The 20191-nt window shown below is 36.9% G+C and overlaps 1 protein-coding gene across 2 annotated transcripts in view; it reads left to right on the top strand.

Annotated features, from left to right (window-relative positions):
• The first annotated feature begins 38 nt into the window (after positions 1-38).
• The window catches only part of UEVLD (UEV and lactate/malate dehyrogenase domains), a 32177-nt gene continuing 12024 nt past the window's right edge, over positions 39-20191 (top strand). For both annotated transcript variants that reach the window (XM_084895504.1, XM_084895503.1), the window contains exons 1-7: positions 39-191; positions 1966-2050; positions 5090-5155; positions 8423-8586; positions 10124-10259; positions 11856-11974; positions 14930-15032. In XM_084895504.1, the coding sequence (XP_084751630.1) occupies positions 150-191; positions 1966-2050; positions 5090-5155; positions 8423-8586; positions 10124-10259; positions 11856-11974; positions 14930-15032 (715 nt within the window). In that variant the 5' untranslated portion in view covers positions 39-149. The remainder of the gene's footprint in view (positions 192-1965; positions 2051-5089; positions 5156-8422; positions 8587-10123; positions 10260-11855; positions 11975-14929; positions 15033-20191) is intronic.

Here is a 20191-nt window from a genome sequence, read left to right as displayed (position 1 = left end):
GGAGGCGGGTGGAGTGTCGAGCCCGGGAAGGGGCGGGGCCTCGCGCCTCCCGGGAAGTTTGGTCCTCGGCGGCCGCCGTCCAGGTGCCGGTGGGGAAAGGAGGTCGAGGGGCTGGGGCCGCGGAATCTGACTCGGGAACCCGCCTCGAGATGGAGTTCGACTGCGAGGGTCTGAGACGGCTGCTGGGCAAAGTGCGGGCAGCCCGCTGGGCTGATGCAGGGGTCTCAGGGCATTTTCACCCCCGGCCGGGCTACCCCGCAATGGCGTGTCCCCCGCTCGTTGCAGGGCTTGGAGCGGAGGGGCGCTGGCATGAAGTCGGCTGCGGGGAGAGGGGTGACGGGGAGGCCTCGGGGGAGCCGCCGGTCTCTCCCTCCCAGGGCCTGGCTTGGCTGCACTCGCAGCTCCGAGGCCCCCAACCTCCTGCGGTGTGAGACCTCCTTGCGCCTCTTGGTCTCAAATAGCTTCTAGCACCTGCCTGTCCCTGGAGCCGCTCCCTTTTCTCTCTGCTGAAATGGCTTGTTCCACTTTTTTTCTTGACTTGTAATGTTCGCTCGGCCTCAGATGCCAGTGTCTGGAAGATAGAAGCAGTCCTTTCTCTCTGCTTGCTTCCAGAAATATCGATGATCCCATCGTGGGGTCATGGTGTACTTACACACCCCTTACTCCTGCTTTTGAACTCTGCCGCCTCGCGCTGTGCCTCAGCATCGGAGGTGCTCAGTGACTGCAGCGAACGAGAGGCCCGAGTAGATTTAGGAATAAAGACGGGGCTTGAAGGCCCAGAAGAGATCCTCATAGCGTTCAAAGGTTGACCGCAGGGCTGACCCGCAAGTCTGACCTACATTTCTGGGGCTGGACCAGAGCCACTTTCCGGTTCAGGCTCTCTGAGTCCCCATGATTGGATAGTCTGAGGCAGTCCCTCTTCTCAGTTTTCTAGTTGTAATTATTTTATATATATATTAATTTAAGAGACGGGGAGAGAGAGATAAAAACATCAATGATGAGGGAGAATCATTGATCACCTGTCTCCTGAACGCCCCCACTCCCCCCCCCCCCCCCCCCCGATGGAGCCCACAACCCCTGGCATATATATGCTCTAGCCAAGAATCAAACTGTGAGCTCCTGGTTCCCCACGTCAATGCTCCACCACTGAGCCACACCTGCCAGGCTGTAGCAGTTCTTTATTTTTTATGACTGAATAGTCCATGTTATGGACATATTACATTTTACCCATCAATTTATAGACATTTGGATTATTGTAAATGTTTTCTCAAAATCATTTTTTGGAATGGTAATAGACTCTTAACATACTTCTTTTTCTTTTATTTAATCCTTAAACACAAGTCTATAAGGTAGGTATTGTTTCTCTTTGCAAATAAGAAATATTCAAAGAAATTAAATGATTTTGCCCACAGGGCAACCAATGTCATGTTTCTAGGAGTGCATCTGGATGAATGAGGAGACAGTTCACTCAGCCTGACTGCAAACCCATGCATGCTTTTTTTTTTTTTTTTCTTTTTTTTTTCTGTTCTCCCTTTGAAACCCAAGATGCAGTGCCAGGAGGGTTAGAAGGGAAATTCAAGGTGTGTCAAGTGAATGAATGAGGTATTCAAGAATAAGAGTGGATCTTGAATAGTGGTGACAGGAGTGATAGATACATCTGTTCTACTTCTTAAGCCTTCAGCAGGTATTTGGAGGCAGTTTGATTAGTGATTAAAGGCCCGGGTCCTAGGTTTCATCTCTGGCTTCCCTACTTAATTTACTAACTCAGCAGGTTATTTGTATTCTCTAGCTTTCATTTTTATATTTATAGGGTTGTTATTACTATGCATGTTTATAAATCAAATACTATTCATGTTTGTAAAACTCAGAGCCTCATACACAGTAAGTATTCAGTTAAATGTTGATTGTAATTATTCTGTTGTCTATAGATTTATTCTTATCCCATGCTCATTTTTCTCTTTTCAGTACAAGTTCAGGGATCTAACTGTGGAAGAACTAAAGAATGTAAATATGTTTTTCCCACATTTCAGATATTCCATGGACACCTATGGTAAGAATTGTATTCTCTAGTTTTTGCTACATTATGTAAACTATTAGTTATTTGTTCCTAGTGAGCTACAAAATTATAATTTCTCTCTTTTTTCCCCTGATTTTGAACTACACTTTGTTACCTGTGATTTCTGAGGAAATTTAAATTAATATTAACTTTCTATTGCTGTCATACAAATTAGCACAAATATAATTACTTAAAAAACAACATATATTTACTAGCTTACAATTCTGTAGGCCAGAAGTGCAGCACAGGCCACTATAGATGAGAAGTGTGGACTAAAAATGTTGGCAGTTCTTAGTTCCTTTTGGAGGCTCTGGGAGAGAATCCATTTCCTTGCCTTTTTCAGTTTCTTAAAGTCATCCTCATTCTTTGGCTCCAGGTCTTCTTCTTCCATCTTCAAACCTAGCAATGTTGCATCTCTCTCACCATCCTCTGTCCTCTGATTACCCTCTACCCACAACTAGGAAAGTGCCTCTACTTTTAAGGACCAGTGTGATTCCATTAGGTCCCTTCCAATAGTATGGGGTAATTTCCCACATCATGTCCTTAATTATATCTAAAAAAAAAAAAATCTATTTTCCAAGTAAGGTTAGCATATTTAGAGGGTCCAGGATTAGGGTATTGAATATCTTTGGAGGTCATTATTCTGCCTACCACATACATGGTTGAAGTTTTAGTGATCTTATTCACTTAATACAGAGAGTCTGGCTACCTAAGAAACATTTTGATTTACTATCTTTCAAAAATTTCTGACCACAGCCTGCACTTGGAAATATATTTTGTATCAGGAACCCATATACACATAACTAAAATACTGTGGACTCTCTGCCATTTTTTCTTCTATTTATTCCATTCCATTTAAAAAAAAGTACTGATTGAGACTCACTAAATTAATTTCAGGATCCATAAATTAGTCAAAACACACAGTTTTGAAAAACTTCTTTATTCTATATTGCTATGTTTTATATTTGTATTAGTTTGGGTTAAGAAAATGTATCTAATTCAGATTTATATATTAGAGTCTTTGAGGAGTTATTGAAGTGTTTCTTAGGAATAGCTAATTTTATATGTGGAAAACATTATTAGATTCAGGCCCATCTGTGACTGGCATCTTTTAATTGGCACCTAGTTATTTGGTGTTGTATACATGCCTGGGATAAGAGATGCAACACCTGCTACTTATTAAATGCCAGATGTGCTTCCAAATGTTTTATCTATGTTTTCTGACCTATCTCTTTTTTAGAACTAAAGCTATGAGGTAAGCATTATCTTTTTCATTTTTCAGTAAAGAAACCAAGGCTCAGAGAGTTTAAATAATTGCTAGTTTAAATTATAGCTAGTTAGAGATGGAGTTGAGTTTGTACCCATATTTGTCTTGCCCTCTGCTTGAATACTTATTGTCCTTTTATAATATGTTTCTTTATTATATAGAATTACTATGCCAGTTATTTCTTATTTTCCTGTCTTCTGTCTAGAGAAAGTGAGCTATGGTGCCATTAGACTCTGAAGCTATAGGTGTTAAGTTATCAGTGTATATTTTATTGTTGAAGACAACGATAGTCAAGCATCCTATACACTTTTATTTTGGCTTTTTGAATAATTTGATCAAACAATAAATATTTACACCAATAGTTTCTCTACCACATTTCTAGGTTATCCTGTATTCCCGAGTAACAGTTCCTTTTCCACACCTCTTTCCAATTTAATTTTTGCTATAGAATGTTCTCTTCACCCATTGTTACCTTTCATTTATATAGTTCAAGGTAAACATTTGTACCTAGTACACTTTTGGCCTTGAGTTTTTGTCAGCTTGGTTTCCTCTTTTCCCTTTCTAGTTGATCATCAAATCTACTTGGATTTTTTTCTTCCAGTGCCTAAATAGTATAGTTACTGAGGCACTAAAAAGACTACATTCCAAGGCAGTATGATAGTTTGAAGCCAAAGGTAGTCTTTTCTGTATTCAGTTCAGAGATAAGGACATTCATTCTCCATCATTGTGTCCTAGTTATTGATTAAATTTCAGGGATGTGAAGATTGAATAAAGATTGAGAATAATGTAATTAGAGAAACAAAATAGAATAATTATTGATCTTTCTAAAAGGTCACTTTCAAAAATAAAGCTAACACCTTTTTTTTCTTATTCTAAAACTTATAACCTGATTTCTGAAAGTGATTGTGACTGCTTTGTTATATGTGACAATTAGTTAATAACTAGATGCCCAGTGCATGAAATTTGTGCACGAAGCGGGGAGGTCCCTCAGCCCAGCCTACACCCTCTCCAATCCTGGACCCCTCGGGTCCAGTCTGACTGCCAGTTTAGGCCAGATCTCGTAGGACATCCCTCTCACAATTCAGGACCACTGGCTCCTAACTGCTCACTTGCCTGATTGCCCCTAACCGCCTCTGCCTGCTGGCCCATCGCCCCTTAACTGCTTCCCTGCCAGCCTGTTCATCCCTTAACTGCTCCCCCCTGCCAGCCTGATCACCCATAACCACCTCTGCCTCAGCCCCTGCCACCGTGGCTTTGTCCGAAAGGACATCTGGAAGATGTTCTGTCTAATTAGTATATTACCCTTTTATTAGTATAGATGTCCTCAAGTTTTTGTTTTTTTTAGATGTCCTCACATTTTATAATCCTTTACTTCTTTTGACATTATATCATTAGACCCTTCTAACAACTTTATGATGCAGTCTTATTATCTTTATTTTATGGATGATCAAACTGAAGGTCAAAGAGATTAAAGTAACCAAAAGTCACATGCTTCTAAGTGGGGAAGGTGGGCCTAGAACTTGAGATTTCAGTATCAAATTCCTGTGTTTACTCACCTATCTGCTCTGATTTCTAAGAAGAAAAAAAAAAATGTAGTAATTTTCATTTATCAACATTTTTACTCATTCCTAAATAATGGGATAATGGTAGTTAGAAATTATGTGTTTCCGTACATGTGTATGTGCGTTATCTGGGTCGACTTTGATTCCTCTTTCTACTTCTGATTGCACATTTTGAGGCTTTTTTTTTTTTTTTTCCCCTTTCAGTTTTCAAAGATAGTTCACAGAAAGACTTGCTGAATTTCACTGGTACTATTCCTGTGATGTATCATGGTAAGTGTGGATGTTGAGAAATTGTGGGAATTTCTAAATGAGCAGTTCAGTAAGAACTGAAATTTGTTTAGTGCCATAATATTCAGACCTGTTGTGCATTTCTTATGGTTAGATGTTAGAAAGAGAGATAAAGAATTCCTATCCACCCCAACGACTGGTTGATTGATTGAGTTCACAATTCTTACCCATCCCAATAATTTCAAGGTATTTGCATATTAATGGAGGAGCTTGTGAATTTAAACAAGTAGAATTTCAGTTTCTAGGACAATGTGGGAGGTAACAGGAGGGCATAAAAGTTACCTTACTGCCATTGGTAAGATGTCCCTCATGGCATTCTGACTCTCCTAGTGCCATGGAGTTGTGTCATTGATTCATATGCTGGCTGGGTCTTTCAAAGTGTTAATGGTATCTGCAATACCTTTTCATTGGAAGTACCTTTTTTCCCCCTTTTCTTTTGACTAGAATTTTATTAACTCACTGTAATGCACACTAATTATTTCTTGCGGATCAGAAGGTCAGAATGTATTATCTTTCTCATTATCAAATGGGCCAATATAAATGGTTACTTTGTGGTGCTATGATCACATGATTTTATAATCATCACAGAGTTATCTACAGACCAATAGCTACTTCTCTCTATACCTGCATTGTAAATACTTAGGCACTATATATTATATATGGTGACAGATCTTAACTAGACTTATTGTGGTTACATACCTCAATAAAATAATTTTTTAATAATTAGACAAAAGCAGAAGAGGAGTATGGTTTTGAGAACTGCTAATGTGAAATAGTAGACCAGGTATTAGGACATTTCTATAATATACTAATTTTCAGTCCTTGCTGAACATGAGAATTACATGGGAATCTTTTGAAAAATGACATCCAGTCCCCATTCCATTGAGTCAGAAACTTTAGGAGATGGCCTGGATATTGGTATGTTTTGAAGTTCCTTAAGTGTTTCTAATTTGCAGACACTCCTGGGTATCATTATGCTTAGGATAGGAGTAAGCAAGATGAAAAAAATAACTTTCAGTGGAAAGAGGATTTCCTTAGTAAGAAAAGGTTGCAGTGGAGAAGAAAATATTTTTACTTATAATGGGCCTATTTTCAAAATGCAAACCCTGCCAACCCGTTATGGTACTTACCATATAATATACTGTCCTAAGCATTTCACATACATTAACTAATTTTATCCTCACAATAACCCTATGATGTAGGAGCTATTAGTCACATTTTATAGAAGAAGGAATTGAGACACAGAGAAGTTGCCTAAAATCATGCAGCTAGTAATGAATGAAACTTACGCATTCTTGCTTCTGAGCATCCATGTTCTTAAGTATCGGGAAAGACATAGGCAATAAGGCTATAAAAGCAGGAATAAATATCAGGAGATATAATAAAACAGCCACGGTAATTGATGAGATTTCTAGCTGAAGTTTTATTTTTATATTTACATTAGGTTTCACTTTGGGCTTCCTGACAACCAAGGCAGTCAGATTTTGGCTCTTGGTAGGCATGATATACATGATTACAATTGGAAGAACATACAACTTCCTTTCTCAGAACACTAAAATTTAAGAACCGCTGGATAAAGTTACTATTAAGGTTATTTTCAGTTCTAAGTTCTATATATGAAAACTAGCTAGTAGTGAGCAATTTGAGGGCCAGTATCAAATTCATCTTTACTCATTCATTTATTTATTAATCAGTCATTCTTTTTTTTTTTTTTAAACTTGGAAAATTTATTTACTTTCCCACCTCACCAATCACTGATATGAGTAGCTAAATCATATATCTCTTCAGGACAAAATAGACACTATTGAGAGTGTCTATTATAATACATCCTATGGATAAATTCAATTTTAGGTCACAGCGTTAAGAGCTCCTGGTTTTAGTCCCATAAGCTTTCTTTGATATGACCCAGATAATTCAGTCATTCCTTTTTTTTTTTTTTTACATTTTTCTATTTTTTTAAAATTTTTTTTAAATTAAATTATTATCTGTGTACATATTTTAACATTGCCCCCCTCCCATACCTACCATCCCTCCCCAGAGTTTTGTGTCTATTGGTTGTACTTATATGCATGTATACAAGTCCTTCGGTTGATCTTATCTCCCCCAGATCTCCCTACCCTCCCACCTGGGCTGTAATTTGAGTCTGCTTGTTGCTTTACTGTCTTTATATCTGTCTTTTGGTTCATCAGTTTATAATGTTCTTTAATGTCCATAAATGAGTGAGGTCATGTGGTATTTCTCTTTCATTGACTGGCTTATTTCACTCAGCATGATGTTCTCTAATTCTATGCAGGTTGCTGCAGATGATGAGAATTCCTTCTTTTTTATGGCAGCATAGTATTCCATTGTGTAGATGTACCATAGTTTTTTGATCCAATCATCTGCTGATGGGCACCTAGGCTGTTTCCAAATTCTAGCTATTGTAGCTTGTGCTATGAACATAGGGGTGTGTATATCCTTTCTGATTGGTGTTTCTAGTTTCTTGGGATATATTCCTAGGAGTGGGATTACTAGGTCAAATGGGAGTTCCATTTTCAGTTTTTTGAGGAAACTCCACACTGTTCTATCTCCACAGTGGTTGCACCAGTCTGCATTCCCACCAGCAGTGCACAAAGGTTCCTTTTTCTCCGCAACCTCGCCAACACTTGTCATTTGTTGATTTGTTGATGTTGGCTATTCTGACAGGTGTGAGATGGTATCGCATTGTTGTTTTGATTTGCATCTCTCTTCAGTCATTCTTAATTACAAAAGAAACTTGCATTGAACAGCCAGTAGGTTAGGCACTATCATTAGTGCAGGGGTTATAGAAATAAATAATGCATAATCCTCTCTTAGGAAGAAGTTTATAGAGTAAAATGAGAAACAACTGTAAGCAAATAACTTCAGTGCAGAAGTATAAAAATATAAGTGTCCATTACCAGTCAAGATAGGTACTATAGCTCTGCTCGGGTAGAGTGAAGAAGGTTACATAGAGATGATTGTGTATCTCCAACTCCTGACACAGTAGATCCTTTGTATATTTATTGAATTGAGTTGGATGTCTTAATTGAATTTTCTCAAATATTATGCTGGTGATTTAATGGGAATATATTTCCATTGTTAATGTAGATGAAATGGGAAAATTGGGCCTCAATTTACATGAGTCCTTTATAAGTGAACTTGACTACACAACTTAAAATGCCACCTAGCTATACCATACATAGTATGCATGCCTTATTGTTTGAAGTATGTTTATTTTGTCTCAAATAGGTAATACATATAACATACCAATTCGTTTGTGGATTTTGGATTCTCACCCTTTTGCTCCCCCCATTTGCTTCTTAAAGCCAACTGCAAATATGGGAATCTCAGTTGGAAAACATGTGGATGCTCAAGGCAGAATATACTTGCCCTACCTCCAAAACTGGAGCCATGTAAGATCAGTTTAGATTTTCTTTGAAAAGTTCTTATTTTTCTGAATTATTTATCTTTGATTTTAGTGAATAAAAGTATCAAATAAGTTACTGAATTTTTGTTCAATGATGTCCTTCATATGGTCATTAAAGGTAATTTGAAATTGAACTCCCGAGGACACCCGAGTCCCAGAACCCTGATTACAGCCCGACCTGATGACAGCAGCCTGCCTGAAGCTGCTCTCTTTGAGTCTAAGAGCCAGCTGTTATTTGCTCCCTATCCTCCTATATAATAAAAGGCCAACACGCAAATCAACCGAACAGTAGAATGACCGGTTGCTATGACTCACACTGACCGCCAAGGAGCAGACACTAAACGCAGGATCTGCTCCCTGGTAGTCAGTGCACTCCAACATGGGGAGCACGGCTCAGCGAGAAACCTGAGCCGTGCCCACGGCTGGTGAGCGCAGCAGCGGTGGTGGGAGCCTCTCCCGCCTCCGAGAGGCGCTAAGGATGCCCAACTGCCAGCTTAGGCCCAATCCCCATGGAGAGCGGGCCTAAGCTGTCAGACATCTCCCCAGGTCTCCTGGACTGCGAGAGGGCACAGGCCGGGCTGAGGGAACCCTTCTACCCCCCGAGTGCATGAATTTTATCCACTGGGCCTCTAGTCTTTTTATAGTTGTTTATTGATAAAGCACATGTAAAGTTACTAGCAAGTATTGGGCATTATTTCCTAGTCCATCTCTATTAAAGAGTCTTATGTGATACACGTATTTATTTGTAGTTTTGCCTGTTTTTGACTTTTAGTATATTAAAACAGATACTCTGTTATCTGCTTTAACTGAGCATTTAAAATTTTATCTGGATACATGACCATTCTTTCCTTAGTCTTTTAGAGGGAACTTTGATGTATATCCAGGCTTTGACACAGGACTGGAAAGTTCAAAAGTTTAGGTTTCCAGGCTCATTAAAACAAGAATAGAATCATTTCCTCATGCTTCAACTTGCTTGATTTTAGTGATTTAGCAGTTTGACTTACACTGACTCCATTTTATTTCTTTATTCTGTTCCTCAATATTTAGGGATGAAGAGGTATCATATCTGCAGTTTACTCTCAGTTGGTTCAGAAAAATACAGAGAGAGAAAGAGTCTAAGAAAGCAAATGTGATGCAATTTTAGTGATCTGGGTGAAGAGTACATGGAAATTCTTTTACTATTTTTGCAATTTTTCTTTGTTTGCAATTGTTTCAAAGTAAAAAGTTAAAAAAAGACAGACTGTTCCCAAACATACTCTGCTCATAAGTACATTTATGTTATACCCTATATTTTGGAAATATGGATTTAGCATTTTTCCCTTCATTTTTTAGTCAAAAGAATTAAGTACTTTTTCAGTGAAAAGTAATGAAACAGTTGAAGGTATAATTTCTATGGTAGTATTAAAAAATGAGAGCATAATATAATACTTTGTTTTGGCTAACTATAACAATGTATAGATCAATAAGGTAGTACTTGTTAGCAAAATGTTTGCATAACTCTTCCCTTTGTGTATATTCTGCAGCCTAAATCTGTCATTGTAGGATTAATTAAAGAAATGATTGCCAAGTTTCAAGAGGAACTTCCCCTCTATTCTCTATCATCATCTGATGAGGCACGGCAGGTGGACTTGCTAGCCTATATTGCAAAAATCACTGAAGGTTTGTATTTTTATTATTCAGAGAATTATAAGTTTGTAATTTCTCAATGATAGCCTTTACTCTCTGCTACTTTATTTTTATAAATAAGTACATGCATATATACACGCCTGCATATATACACACACATCTGTGTTGAATAAAAATTTCCTGCACATCTATCATAGGGTATTACCTACTAGAGTTCCAATTACCTAACTATACAGTTTTAATGAATATGCTTTCTTAAAATGTAAAAGATTAGCCCTGGCCAGTGTGGATCAGTTGGTTGGCATGTCATCGTGTAAACTAAATGGTCATGATTTTTATTATCTTTCTCTCTTTCTCTCTCTCTATCCCTCTCTCTCTCTCAAAATCAATAAAAACATATCTTTGGATGAGAAGTGTTAAAAATTATATAAAAGATTGTCCTTATACTGACAAATAAAATATTTTTTATTTTGTATAAAACCACTTGAATATACAGGCTAAATTACCAGCCATTATTACCTAAAAGATACATCATAAGTATGGATACAAAGTAGTAATAATAACAACAATAAAAAGAATATAAATAAATATTACAGGGAAAACTGTGTTTCACGTACTCAAAACTATAAACCTATCTTTGCTGACCCCTGTATTAATGATCCCAAAACTTTTCCATTATATTTTTATGTATCTTTTTGCCTCATCTACACTAATAAAAGAGAAAGATGCAAATTGACCATACCTTCACAACACCTGCCAGCCAAAAGATGGTGGGTTAATTTGCATACACAGGCGCCGAATGGCCGGGGGCAGGACAGAGGCATTCCACACTACCACAGCCACTCTGGGCCTCTGTACCATGTGGGAAGGCAGAAAGGTGGCTCCAAGTCGGAGCAAAGATGGAAAGGTGATTCTGGCCAGAGCGAAGGTGGTGCTAGCAGGCAGGGGGAGAAAGGGGCATTCTTGCATGAATCTTTATGCATCAGACCTCTAGTTTGAATATATTGGACAAAAAAATCTGTGATTCTGCCGAAGCCAGTTTGGCTCAGTGGTAGAGCGTCGGTCTGCGGACTGAAAGGTCCCAGGTTCGATTCCGGTCAAGGGCATGCACATTGGTTGCGGGCACATCCCAGGTGGGGGGTGTGCAAGAGGCAGCTGATCGACGTTTCTCTCTCATCGACGTTTCTAGCTTTCTATCCCTCTCCCTTCCTCTCTGTAAAAAATCAATAAAATATATTTTAAAAAAAAATCTGTGATTCTCACTAAGTATAACGTAAAATAACCATGCTTGCAAAATTTTGTAAGGTGTTAAATATTTTTTGCATTTTAAACCAGAGCATTTTTCATAATTATGAAATCCTGTTTTTTTGTCTTATTTAATATTTTTTAAATGTTTAGAAAGATATTTCTTTTTAAAAGGGTTGTCTCTATTTAGTGAAATATTTAATCAGAGATTCCTAGCTTTCTAGTATACGATTTGTGTGGCAGGTATTTTTGAGTGCCTATTATGGGCTAGCACCATGCTTTCTTTCCTAAGTTATTGAAAGTTGGTGTATTTTTTTTGAAAGATGCTAAAAAGGTTTTTGATATTATTTTTAAGTTGTCGTTATCGTTCACTTTTCTTTCTAGGTGTCTCAGACATAAATTCGAAGAACTGGGCAAATAATGAGAATAAAACAGTAAAGAAAATTACTGTGGTTGGAGGTGGAGAACTGGGAGTTGCCTGCACATTAGCAATTTCAGCAAAGGTATGTTAGCATAGTCGTTATAAATACACATATCAGATTGATATGCTTTTAGGTAGTTTATGTTTGATTTTTTCATGTGGAATAAACTCATTTTGTGTTAAAATATATTTAGTTGACCAAAAAAGTGGCTAAAAGCTCATTAGGGATGTTGCCTCTTAATGAGCAGTTAGACATGGAATAGGCTTTGAAAAAATGGTTTGGATAATAGGGTCATCAACCTAATTCAAGGGAAACATCAACTTGGCATTCATTTGACTTCACAAATTCTTTTGTTTTAAATAAATTTTTATTTAATAAATTAATTTTAGCTTTTTATAAATTATAATTTTTTTTTTTTACGGTTGCCTTTTTTGTGTAATTACTCTCTTTTGTGGTTGTATTTCCTGAGTTGATAGTTTGAGATTTATTTTTATCAGTCCTTTTTATTATTGATAGAACTTTTCCATATAAATTATTTTCAGAGAGGCATTTAAATCCTCTTCCAAAGTGGTTCAAAAGACCCTCCAGGACCCAGAATCATGGTAACAGCATGTTTGAGGGATATAGCCCAGGATAGAATAGCTGTCCCTTTATATATTTATTTGGTAATTGACATTTGGTTTTCTACTCTATTAAAATTTGATTATTTGTCATCTAATTTCTTCCATTTAAGAATCACATATGTCTTGGAGGTTGGGTCTACTTCAGCAAATGATTAAGTTGTATCTATCGAGCTAGAAAATTTTATTTTATTTTATTTTATTTTTTTTTAAATATATTTTATTGATTTTGTACAGAGAGGAAGGGAGAGAGAGATAGCGAGTTAGAAACATCGACGAGAGAGAGTCATCGATCAGCTGCCTCCTGCACACCCCCTACTGGGGATATGCCCGCAACCAAGGTACATGCCCTTGACCGGAATCGAACCCGGGACCCTTCAGTCCCCAAGCTGACGCTGAGCCAAACCGGTTTCGGCTTTTTTTTTTTTTTTAAATTTGAAAGCTGACTGCTCAGAACAGTATATGCTAACTTTTGACATATTGTATTTTCATTTCCTCCATCCTCCACCAGAATATATGGTTCCCTCTTAATTGGATTTGGAATTGTTTTCAGTTCTTCTGTTACTGAATAGAATGCTTCTGTAAACATGGCTTTACAAGTTGCTTATTTTCTCATCTGAATTTTTTTAGGTGTGTATAAAATCATACTAGTGAGTCAGAGAACATGGATGGTTTTTATGACACTTATTACATATTGCAGGATTATTCTTCTGAAAGGCAGAACAAATTTATGCTGCTAATAAAAATGTGCATATCAACCAGATTTTTGCCCTTCCTAATAGTACTGAGTTTTATCAGTTTTCTTTGTTTTTGTTAAGTACAGGAAGGCCTCTTAAAGTCATGTTTCTTTAGTTGTTAGCAGAGTCTCACTGTCAGTATTTCTTTGTGAGCTGTCTAGATGGAAATTTTTTTCCATCTTTCTTTTTGAACATTATATTGTGATACAAGATACCAATATTCAAGTAGTACAATAGTAGCCATAATAGTGATGGTAGCAGCAGTAACTAATCTTTACTGAATGTTTAAGAAGGTGCCAGCACTTGACTCATTTTAAACACTTGACTCATTTTTATAGCAACTCTGTGGCTTAGATACCATCATTATGCCATTTTTACAAATGAAGAAACCAGGGCATAGGAAGGTGACCAACTTGCTAAAGTCACAGTGTTAGTAAATGGAGGGTGGATTTGAAGCCAGGCAGTCTATTTATAGAACCTTTATTCTAAAACCTTACTACTCAGATGTGGCTTTTAGATCAGCAGCATTGACGTCACCTAGATCCTATAAGGAATGCATAATCTCAGGCCCCACTCCAGACCTACATTAGAAATCTGCATTTTAACAAAATCCCTAGTGACCCATGTGCTTCACTGAGCTATTTAATGTGATCTCTTAAAGCTTGAGAAGCTCTGCTCCAACCACTATGTTAAACTGCTTTGTTATTATTGTTGCTGTTATTGAAGGACACTTAACTTGTTTCTAGTTTTTTGGGTTTTTTTTTAAATAAGTTTATTTGAGCCAAGGTGGATGACATATGCTGGAAACAAGATCTCAAATGATCTCTCTAGTCTTTTGAATATCCTTATATTTTTACATATTTATATCATTATCCTACATGTACTAATAAATTTATAGGGTTATTTATATAAATGAGATTGATGGATTAAAGGAGTTATTGTGTTTTTCAATTTTGATAGAAATTGTCAAATTATCCCCCATGTCAACTATACCAGTTTATTCTCATACCCATTTTGTATGAAAATACCTGTTTTACAGTTATTAAACTTTTGGATTTTAGCATGTGTGTTAAATTAAAAATGGTAACTCAGCTTTCTTTGCATTTCTCTTACAAGTGGTTACCAATAATAAAATTAACTGGTACAATTTAGAGGGGACTGCTCTATGCCAGCCCTGTGTAACAATTATTCCTCACACTGCATGACGTAAGGCCCAGTTCAGTGACTTTCCCAGCATTGCAGAGTGAATAGGTTGTACAACTGGGTTGTTTTCTTAACTTCCACACTTCCTTCCCAGTAGGCAGATAGATCCCTGGGGACTCCTGCCCCTGCACTCTAAGATAGGAGAGAGCCTTAAATCTCTGACTATTTTGGAAAAAGACCTTCCACAAAAGTAACCAGATTTTTTAGGATGTTCCATGTTGTAATTTACAGTGAGATCCCAGTTTCCAGTCAAGCCTAAAGGATCACAGTATTCATAATAATTTCTTGCTTGCATGTCCCTTTTTATTATTATTATTATTATTATTATTATTATTATTATTATTATGTTACTTTTGCTTCCTAAGACAGCATATGACACCTCTGTATTCTCTCTTAGTCCTCACTTCTGAATGAATTTAAATTGAGTACCCAGACATGCCCCATGTAATGCTGTTCTTTGTTATTGTACTATACAGGGCATTGCAGACAGACTTGTCCTCTTAGACCTGTCAGAAGGGACTAAAGGAGGGATGATGGACCTTGAGATCTTCAACCTGCCTAATGTGGAGATCAGCAAAGGTCTGGTTTCTCTGCTTAACAGATGTATGCCTCATTATATGAGAGATTATATAATCTTTCAAAGTTCAGTTTTATCATCTCTAAAGCATTACATACTTCTTGGTATATGACAAAAGTGCTAAACCAATATTCTTTCTAAAAATTCAGTTAACATTGCTTTTCCTAAAAATACATTGTTAAAATAAGTTTTAATAACAACAAAAAGGGTTTTGTATCAATAAATAAAAATTTAATGTTAAAAAAATAATTTTATCTCATATTCTTAAGGTAAAAGTTTTGTGTATACTTTATAAAATATGTAATATATTAGTGCAGACATATATCTGTAGGTAAATGCTATATTTGAGGATGTGAACTTAATAATATTTTAGCCCTAGCTGGTTTGGCTAAGTGGATAGAGCATCAGCCCTCAGACGGAAGGGTCTCAGGTTTGATTCCGGTTAAGGGCACATACCTCAGTTGCAGGCTCGATCCCCGGCCCTGATCAGGGCCCATGTGGGAGGCAGCCAGACTATGTGTCTCTCTTACGTCAATGTTTCTCTCTCTTCCTCCCTTCACTCTCTCTAAAAATCAATGGGAAAATATCCTCAGGTGAGGATTATCAATAATACATACATACATACATATACATACATACATACATATATATATATATAATATATATATATATAATTATTATTATTAAGGATGCATGAACAAAAAAATTGAATTAAAAATTGTTTACTCCAACTTTCCAAATCTAGGTTATAGCAAAAGTCAGGATGTAACATGTTGCAGTTATTTGGCTTTCCTTTGCCTTCTCTTACTTGGTCCCTTGTATTCCTTGACCATGTTTTCCAAATAAAATGTTGAGACATAATGGTTTCACAAGCTTAAATGTACTAAGAGCAACAGTGCATCAGAAAAGTTGATATAATACCTTTAGATTCTAAAAATTGTGTGTAACAGTTCTAGCAAGCCTCTAGATTCTTATAGGACGCAATGAGTTCATTTTTCTTTTCTAGAAAGAGGAGAATAATTGCTTTAGTGATCCTTTTGTAGGCCTCATGAAGAGGATTCCTGGGGGAGCTGGATATTCTCTTGTGCCTTCATTTCTAGGTACTGAGGTTCTTAAGGGACATCTTAACTCTTCCAGAGCACTTTAGGGAACTGTCAGTACCTGGGCCCTAGAGGTTGTGAGGCCACTTAAGACATAAGGAAGTTATTTCTTCCTATGTATCTCATTAACCATCAGTAATTGTTGTTTTAGATAATTGAAAGTATAGAATCCTTGGAGTAGATATATAGGGCATGGTGCTTGCCACCAAATAATGTATACTCATTCAACATTTCCTATATTGGCAAAAGTTTCATGTTGTCCGTGTTAATTTTGGTTGCCCATTCCTGATAATATTTAATTACTATGACATGAAGTAATTTAAAATACAATGTTAATTAACATTTCATAAATATATTCTATGCTACGAAAAAGTAATTAATAATTTTGGAAAATTGAACTCATTTAGATAGTTTAGTAATGTTCCCGTCATAACAGTCACTGATGATTGCAACTGACTGATCATCTTAGAGTTGTATTTGCTCCAAATGGATATACTTTTTTGTTAATCTTCACTGAGTATATTTTTTTCATTGATTTCTTTTTTTTAAGAGAGAGTGGACAGGAGGGAAGGATGGGAGTGGGGAGAAACATTGATGTGAGAGAGACACATTGATTGTTTGCCTCCCACATGCACCCCAGTCAGCCCAGGGATCGAACTTGCAACCCAGGTACATGCCCATGACAGGGAATCCAGCCCAAGACTCTTCAGTGCATGGGCTGATGCTCTAATAACCACTGAAAACACTGGCCAGGGCATGTTGTTTGTATTTTATGATTACAAATAATGCTTCAGAGAACATTGTAATGCAAAAGTCTTTGTGCACTTCTCTAACTAATAGGATAAAGTAGAATTACTGAATCAAAAAGAATGTGTTTTTAAAACTTGTATTTTTAAGTAGTACCTATTTATACTCTCACTAACTGTGTATGAGGGTTCCTGTTTCCATTCTTTCAATTACTTTTATTCATTGTTAAACACAGCTAATGGAATAATGCTCCTATGGGATTATTTTAATCATGTCATTTTCTGACTGAAGACACTATTATGCTTATTTCGCTGCCGTTATTTTAGGGAATCAATAACATATGTTAGATACTTTACATATATTCAGTTTCTTCTCTTTATTTTATAAATGATTCAGAGAGAACGTGGCTTAGGTCACACAGTAAGTGGCTTAGCTTGGGTTTCAAACATGTTTGTTACTAATTTCGTTTTTACTCCAGGAATAGTCTCTGCATATACAAACATAAATATCTATGTGTAGAGGTATAAGCATGTGTGTGCATGGAGAAAAAAAGTGTTCAGTAGTTGTAAAATTTAGCAAAGTAAAATTTACTCAATAGCCACTGATTCCTAAAACATGGTTTATGGATTGATAACTTGTGTCAGAATTGCCTGAGGTGCTGTTTAAAGTTACAGATGCCTGGCACTTCTGTGGAGAGATTGAACAACTTGGGAGCTTGACATATGGAGTAGGAAGCCTTTCTTGCACTTTTGAAATATTAGACAGCTTCTACTCTGTTTACTAATGATCAGCCTTAAGTGTGAGGCATTTTTATCATTCAACATAGAGGAAGCTAAAGGGGGAAAAGAAAAGAAATGTTCCTGGCAAGGTGGGCTGATGCCAAATTATAGGATCATAAGTTGAACTATTTACTGATATTTAATAATATTGACAAGCTACCTAATCTTTTCAGGTATCAATTTCCTCATCTTTATGAGGGCATAGGACTAAATCTGTAAATATAGCACAGTGCTAAACAGCACTCTGAAGCCAGACTGCCTGGGCTTAAATTCTGGCTCTGCTACATGCTAGTTCTTTGGCTTTGAACAAGTTACTTAACTTCTCTGCACCTCAGATCTGTCAAATGGGGAAGATATTAACTCCACAGTGTCTTGTAGCTTAGATTAAATGAGTAAATATAGGGAAAGCTCTTAGAAATATACCTGACACACAGAAGTGGTAGGGAAGTGTTAACTACTAGGTGTACCGGTTAATAATGCAGTTTTGTTTTTCAATAGATGGAGTCACACATATGTTGATAAATATGCGATTTGATATGTATGCTATTTTGTATTGACAGCAAGCTTCAAAACTTCATATGTCAAATTTTCTGAAAGTGTTAAAATCATAGATTTTTTTTTACGCTTAAATATGTAGAATTTTGCACCCAAAAAAGAGCATTTGCAGGAAGTTTTAATTCATTAATTTATTTTGAAGAAAAGTGCTGCTGAAAGTTATCATATACAATACTTCAGGAAGTTTATGGTGAACATGCTCCATCTCAAGATACTTGTGAACGCTGGTTTAAATGCTTTCGAAGTGATGATTTAGATGTGAAAGACAAAGAACATCCAGGTCAACCAAAAAAGTTTGAAGACCAACAATTACAAGCATTATTGGATGAAGATGTGTGTCAAACTCAAAAACAACTTGCAGAAAAATTAAATGTTGCTCAGCAAACAATTTCCGATCTTTTACAAACAATGGGAAAGATTTTAAAGGAAGGAAAATGGGTGCCACAGCAACTGAACAAAAGACAAATGAAAACCCATCAGTAAAATGTTGCTTCAACAGCATGAAAGAAAAGTCTTTTTTGCATCTAATTGTTACTGGCGATGAAAGGTGAATTTATTTTGAGAATCCCAAATGCACAAAATCATGAGTTGATCCAGGTCAACCATCAACATCGACTGCAAGGCCAAATCACTTCAGAAGAAGACAATGCTCTGCTTTGGTGGGATCATGAAGGTGTGGTGTATTATGAGCTTCTAAAACCAGGTGAAACGATTAATACTGATTGATACTGACAACAAATAATCTTTCTGAACCACACTTTGATCGTGAAACGACCATAATGTGCCAGAAGACATTGCAAAGTAATTTTGCTTCATGATGATGCACCATCACACACTTCAAAACCAGTTAAAGACACGTTAAAAGATCTTGCCTGGGAAGTATTAACCCACCCGCTGTATTCACCAGACCTTGCTCCTTCATATTGCCACTTGTTCCAATCGATGGCACATGCACTTTCTGAGCAGCACTTCAAAACATAGGAAGAAATGGAAAATTGGGTCTCTGAATGGTTTGCCTCAAAACAAGAAAAGTTCTATTGGGACGGTATCCACAAATTACCTGAAAGATGGGGAAATGTATAGCTAGCAATGGACATTACTTTGAATAAAGCACTTGTGATGTTTCTTTTGAAATTACTGTGTGTGTTTTTTTTTATTACAAAATCTGCCATTATTAACCGGTACACCTAGTATATCCCTTCCAATTCTATGGTCTTCTAATTCTTGAGGTTTTGACTCATCACCAGATATCTATTTTGAACACTAGAACACAGGAATTACTTAATTATGGTTTATGAAGAACCATAATTAAAATCTATGAGTCAGTTTCTGGAGCCTCCATCCCCACAGTTGCATTAGATTATGAACTAAAATTGGGTAGTGCATTTCTTAATTGTACATAAACTTGTTTAAAAAGATGGCCTTAGAGGCTTCATTAAGACTAAACCCTGGGATCTACTCACTGTCTCCCTGGGATGCCAGTATTCATTTACAAAGGTTGATTCAACTGATGCCATTTTAGTTGCTTCATTCTTTTTCTGCTGTATCTGATGTTACTAATGTCTGGCCACTGTTTTGGCCAGACATTAGCGACCAGCAACCTTTTGGACAATGCTCACAACTGAGCTGTTCCAGTTGGGCGGTAGTGAACTCCAGAGAATAGCTTTTCTTAACAGTTGCTTATGCGTTAAGTCTCATTGAAAAAAGAATCTAAACCCAAGGGCTCTGAGCTTCATTCAGTATAAGGAAAAGTCAGTAAAAAATGAGCTGAGACATTTTATCTTGATTTAAAGATTTCAAACCATTTTTATCCCCTCTTTGGAGTAGAATCTTTCCTTAATAAATAAAATAGATACAGCAGAACTGCTCTGCTTGGAGAAATTGAAGTAAATGGCCTGGAGCCGAGCCTACCAGCCTTCTTTTCTCTTATTCCCAGTCCTCCCAGATGGCCCCTGAATCGCTGTTAAGGAACTTTAGGAC

This window comes from Pipistrellus hanaki (genome assembly GCF_964339955.1).
Source record: "Pipistrellus hanaki genome assembly, chromosome: 9".
NCBI classification, from domain to species: Eukaryota; Metazoa; Chordata; class Mammalia; order Chiroptera; family Vespertilionidae; genus Pipistrellus; species Pipistrellus hanaki.
The sequence above is the reverse complement of the archived record's forward strand: the minus strand, read 5'-3'. Positions and strand labels throughout refer to the sequence as shown.